General features: G+C 33.0%; 2 protein-coding genes across 2 annotated transcripts; one reads left to right on the forward strand and one right to left on the reverse strand.

Moving 5' to 3' along the window:
• Positions 1-2053: 2053 nt before the first annotated feature.
• LOC131624682 (uncharacterized) lies at positions 2054-3007 on the forward strand. Its single transcript, XM_058895610.1, has 2 exons — positions 2054-2624; positions 2758-3007. The coding sequence occupies exons 1-2, from the start codon at positions 2118-2120 to the stop codon at positions 2809-2811; spliced, it is 561 nt and encodes a 186-aa protein (XP_058751593.1). The 5' UTR covers positions 2054-2117; the 3' UTR covers positions 2812-3007.
• Positions 3008-3294: 287 nt separating this feature from the next.
• Positions 3295-5931, reverse strand: LOC131624683 (B3 domain-containing protein Os01g0234100-like). The gene is made up of 7 exons (XM_058895612.1): positions 5678-5931; positions 5548-5583; positions 5084-5121; positions 4841-4985; positions 4481-4687; positions 4321-4387; positions 3295-4185 (listed from the first exon to the last, which is right to left on the reverse strand). The coding sequence occupies exons 1-7, from the start codon at positions 5813-5815 to the stop codon at positions 3434-3436; spliced, it is 1383 nt and encodes a 460-aa protein (XP_058751595.1). The 5' UTR covers positions 5816-5931; the 3' UTR covers positions 3295-3433.
• Between the last annotated feature and the right edge of the window lie 224 nt (positions 5932-6155).

A 6155-nucleotide genomic window follows, 5' to 3' on the forward strand; every position in this document is an offset into this window, starting at 1 on the left:
AAACTTTCTATTTCAAATATAAGACTAAAAGAATATGAAGCTTATTGACAGTCTATACAGAATGAATATGATTGTGAATTCGCAGCCTCTTCTTTGAGTCTTCAAGCCTTTATATATCCAATACAATAATATATCCATTGGAGGGTAGTTCTGAATCTTTCAGAAGTTTAACGGCTTAAACGTAGTGGGGGACAAGATACTACGCAATGTCCGTCCTTTCTTGGTAGATCCTCTTAATCGGTTAACCAAGTGTATTTTACCTTCCTAATTAGTTAAGCAAGCTTTTAATCAATTAAATGCTTGTTCAGATTGGTTTTCAAAATATTTTATCAAAAGAGAAAATGTTTAAACATTTTGTGTGTGTGTGATATATTGTGTTAGGACCTCTAGATTCAATCTTATTCCTTTCATAATTAAATTGATCAAAACTAAAAAAATTCTAAGTGTAAGATCAAACGAGCTTTCACCCTTTCCCGTCTCTAAGTTTTCAAAATCATAACTTCAATTCTTCAAGTCCCTTTATCTGAATCAACAATGTCTAGCATTTTATACTATAATGTGATATTTTACTAATTTACTTAGCACGTTGTTTCATATGTGAAAGACATCAATCACATGCGACATATAAAAACACATATCTTCATTTTTAAGACTCACACATACATGCAAATCAAAGATGTCTTATAAGCTAAACAAGACAAAATCATATATTTTCTCATACTTCTTTGTAAATGCGAGAGACTTTACTCGCATAAACAAAGTTACACATAACTCATATTTCCAATCTTCGCAAATGCTAGATATCCTTTCGCATGAGAGAAAGAAAAATAGTACTTGCTATATTTGAGTTTTCTAATACTTAAGAAACAGTGTAACTTGGAATTATAGAGTGAAAACAATAAGTTTTCTTAGCTAAACCAAAATTCATTTGCAAAATTGAAATTAAATATAACATTTAAACAATCTCATATGATTAAAATAAAATAAACTTAAGTGTGGATAGCACATTAGTGTCCTCCCCTATGATTGGCAAAAACAGAAGGTGGGGTACAAAACCAACCAGTCCCTCCAAAGGAAACTTTTACATAATAAAGATACAAACATTTCTTAGAGTTGGTGAAGGCCATAGTTGTCTACCTTAGGAAGTGAAGTATTCTGTGCAAAACCACGTGATCCCTTTCCTTCCTATCCAGTACATTACTAGCTACTGACTTCAAACAAGGAAGCAAATTCAAATGCATCATTAATTATAGCCAATTAATACAAACACCCCATTTTCTATATGGTCAACATGCATCACTTCAACTTAATTTAAACCATCTTTATGCCTTAAATCAGCAAATTCTTCATTAACAATATCACTGCGTGCAACCGTAAAGACCAATCTCTCAGAACACAGACGAACACACTCGACAAAAGTAAGTATATGGTTTTGAATACGAATTGAATATTTTGTTATGAAATTAAAAGACAATATCAGAGTCACATGGTTAGTTTGATCCGTCAGTGTCGCCAGCTCATTCCAAAATAAATTTTTTAAGATTCAAAGATTGGTCAATTACATAGCTGTGCATGTAAGCTGTAACACTGTTGTCACTGTGTTATGTGAGGCCTTAAAACTTAGCTCAAAACATTCAAAGCATGCATTTAACCATTTATAAATTCAGTACCCTTTTTCCTTTAAATGTCACTGCTGTTGCTTTCTCAACCATTAATGGTAACTTTTTTTCAACTTACCATCTCCATAACTTTCCTACTTCACTTCCCATTTTCAACACACAACATTTATGCCTTTCCTATTCATTATTTACTCTCCTACATTATGCTATACCTATTTTAACCGTTGGACCACTTTTTATCGGCGCAAGTTCGAACTCACGACATTTCACTTATTCATTTTTAAAAACGTGAAATTTAAGCCACTATTCTATTTGACGAAAAATGATATAAGTTATTTTTTTTAACTATATAACAGTACAATACTGGTTTAATAGTCTTTGTATATATAAATGCCAACATGTTGTAACAGTTATTATTATTAACTTCTATAGTTTCAGTTTCTCTCAAACATTGTTTTTCTTATAACTCCTTCTACCATGTTTTGGTTCTGAAATCTCATGGCATGTTTAGAAATGTACAACTCAGAGCACAAAGGTCATCATCATCATAATCAATATCATAATCACAGCTTATCAGTGAGTCCAAGAATCTCATTCTCAAATGATTTTGTAGACACAAAACAAGCTTCAAACCAAGAAAAACCCACTACTAGATCAGATGGACCAGTTTCAACTGACTTTGAGTTTTCTGTTTCAAACTACTCAATGATGAGTGCTGATGAACTTTTCTCCAAAGGAAGATTGTTACCTTTTAAGGACAGTAACAAGAAGATTACTACTCTGAGGGAGGAACTACTTGTAGATGATGATGAAGTTTGTGAGAGACAAGGTTTATCTCTTAGGCCTCCAAAAGGGTCTTCTTCTTCTACAACAAGGTGGAAAGGGTTTTTGGGTTTGAGAAAAAGTCACATTGGTTCTAAGAAAGTTGAAAAGAGTGAAAGTGTTGAATCGAGAAGATCTGGTTTGGTCAATGACAGTGCAAGGCTTAACATTACAACTTCACAGGTTAGATATACTATGAATCTTTTATTTTTTATTAGTTTTTTCAAATCATTTGGTGCTTGTCTTTTTATTTTGGCTTGATTTAGTTATTATTTAATATATATTTGATTTTTTTTGTGGGGTATATATAATACAGGAGATTTTGATTGAAGAAGGGTCAAATTGCAGTGACTTTGAGTTTGGAATATAGATCAAGTAATTGAATTTGTAGAGGAAGTGTTGTTGGGTTGATGGTGGAAATTAGATTAAGGATTTTTTTCTTTCTTTTAGTTCCCACATTTTTGTCCTTCAGCTATTCGGATTAATCAAGGTTGAATTTATGTTATAATGTTTGTTATTAATTGTGAGTTACTATGGTTCTTCTACTATCAAGGTTAAATATAATGAAATGCTTAATTAGAATGATAAACACTAGGTCGCAGATCCTAGTTGAAATGACAAAAGTCGATATTGTTAGGTTGAACGTCAATATCAGGGTTCAAATCCTAACTTTCATAGTTGTGTGTGTGTGAGTTTCGAGTGGTTATGATCACTTTGTCTACGGACAAAAAAAAATGATAAACACTAATTTTCCTTGAGAAAGCTAAGCCCAAGTTTATGACCTTTTCAACAACCAACCAAAACAAAATTTAATAGCTATTCTTCTAATTGTCACTCATATGACTCCACATAGTTACAACTAAATGTAGATATAGAAATCTCAAATGAATTGAATAATTTTCTTCTGTCTAATTTTAAGTTACACAGTGCAGAAATTGTTTATATTTAACCACACAGCACAAGCCAATACATTTTCACATATAACAAAGTTTTCACCAATTAGCAGCAACTTCTTTTTGAAACTTATGTTCATACCTTTCAGCTTTGTGCTTCAAACTCTCAAGATAATCACCAAATCCATTACAAGCTTCTTTCAATTCCTCAAGTTTTGTTTCCATGTTCTTTATTCCATCATCTACTCCACCGTGTTCCTCGGTTCTATACGCCAAGTATCTTCTAGTCTCTAAGCCATTGTCCGTTTCATAAGCAAGGCTAACAAGCCTGCGCAATCGATGTCTCAAAAATTCAACATTCATGCCCAAATTTTCAAATGCCTGCAACGTTTTATCCCAATTAGAAAACTCCAAACGCGGCGTAGATATCACACTGACTTTTATTGCATCAGCTATGTTAACAATTTCATATATAACTCCAGAAATCAAATTATAGTTCAAGCCTTTGATGAGATTGTCATGAAGAAAAGCTTGTTGACTGTAACAGAGTTTGTAGTACTTGTTTCGAACTTCCGTAGAGAGTTCATTGTCAATTAGCATTCCGTTGACTATGATTCTGAAATTTTCGAAACCATTTAAGTCTTTGAATTCAGGCATTTTATATGCCTCCAATATTTCCGACAAAGCTTCCTCACTATCATTTTCATAATGTTCTGTATACTGTTTAGCCTTAGTCTCCGTTTTCGATACAATAATTTTCTTTTTCTTTTGGATGTCTTGTGGGATAGGCTTACCAGTTTTTCTTTTTGGACTATTACATGCTACAACATCAGCTTCTGTGTAATTTTTTCCTGTGAACATGAAGGAGAAAAATAAATAATGTTAATATACTATTCTATACCAAGAAAGAATGTATAAATTATCGGTAACTATTTCACGATAAATAATGATACAACATAGTAAGAGCATAGAGACACAAGTCTTGCCTCCAACTTTTTGTTTTGAGCAACTTTCTTGATTCTCTGGTTCTCTCATAGCTCTTATTATATAAACCTGAAAAAAAAATAGTATAAGTAAAGAAGCTTGATTAAAACTGACAAAAGAACGATTTAATCAAAGGAGATGAGTAAAAACCGAAACTATTACCTTAAATTTGGCGGGTTCAACTAATTGAAATACCACCACATCACCCTCTAGCAATTTATGCACAGCAGAAAACTGTCTCCAACCAGCACTCAATCCTGTTTTACATGCAATGTATTTTGTCTTGTATTCTCTACCAAATTCATCTTCCAATGTGATAGTTGTATCCTTATCTGGTAAATGTCTTTTACAGAATGCCACGGGTAGTCCCTATTAAAAGAAATCAAAAGACATGACTAAACATTTTGGTTTCTTTAATCAAGTTCCTTTGTTTCTTTTTAATTGTCGGTTTTTTAAGAATTTTTTTTCTTATTTGTTGTTTTCAAATTTCAAAGATACATACTGTTTTTTCAAAATCCTTACCATCCAAAAACAACTGGCTACATGTGATCTGACCAAGGACTTCACAAAACTTGGGAATTCCGGTTCCAAACTTGATCGGAGTCCTTCGGCTTGAATCACAGCCTCGCCACGAGAAAATGTTGCATCTGTTGTCTCTTTAGATGAGCTGCAATAAAAGACAGTGTTCCAACTTTACCTTCAGTAATGAAATACTTTAAAAATATGAGTAATTATCTATCAAATGACACTTGATGCTTTACCAACCTTGCAAACTTGTGTGATTGTGGCTCATCAGGTGTTGCCTGTAAAAATGGCATTTGTTAGAATTATCCTTCACTTAGAGCAAAACCAAACAGTTAGATGAAGGTGTCTTCTATTCTATGAAGCACAGACACAGACACAGACACTGAAACGTCGACACTGATAATAATTTGAACAAATAAATAAATTGAACGTAATCACAAGTGTTGGTGTCAGACACCGACACAGACACTGATACGTCTTTTTTCAAAGGTGTCGGTGCTACTGAGCTTCTATTAGATATACATTCGCATCATTATAAGCAACAAAAATATTTGTTTGTCAAAACTTAAAATTTGAAAATTTTCCCCTATTTTTACCACACACAAAACTTCCAAATGATTTTAAAATCATAGAAGGCAAGTCCTACAAACTCAACATAAAATCAAACATCTAGAATGCACAGAAAATTCCCTTCCAAAACTTACTTGTCTGTGTTTATTTTCAACCACCTTATGTTTATCCTGCAAACAACATCACATAGCTACAAATCATCAATATCAACAATAATGCAAGAATAACAAAAATAACAAACTTTTAAAGGGTATAGAAACCAACGTTTAAAGGAGACTTTTTAGACAAATGTGCAATAGGAACACCCTCATAGACCTCTCTACCATGAAACGCCAAAGTCACACCTTGATCATCGTATTGTGGAACCATGTGACCCTTCTTCTTTTCATCAACCGCCACCATTTTGGACGTCAACAATTGCCTTGCATTCTATGATGCAGAGGGCATTTGGATGGTGTTGGTTTTGATGAAAAGAGAGGTGGTTTGCATGATGGGTGGTTGATTTGTCATATGTAGAGAGAAAAACTAATGTTTGAGATTGTTACAGCTTTGGTGTTGTGTCTTTTTGTTGACGATAACGAATATGGAATTTTGAATGGGTTATTATTACGTGGTACAAGTAGTTGAACATGCCAAATATGTGGGGAACCTCTAATGGACACATGGCCAAACCATACCTTTACATGTATGACATTGACATGTATGATTTTAATAAAATTTAAATTATTGTTTTTTATTTCTT

Source organism: Vicia villosa, unplaced genomic scaffold (assembly GCF_029867415.1).
Source record: "Vicia villosa cultivar HV-30 ecotype Madison, WI unplaced genomic scaffold, Vvil1.0 ctg.000148F_1_1, whole genome shotgun sequence".
NCBI classification, from domain to species: Eukaryota; Viridiplantae; Streptophyta; class Magnoliopsida; order Fabales; family Fabaceae; genus Vicia; species Vicia villosa.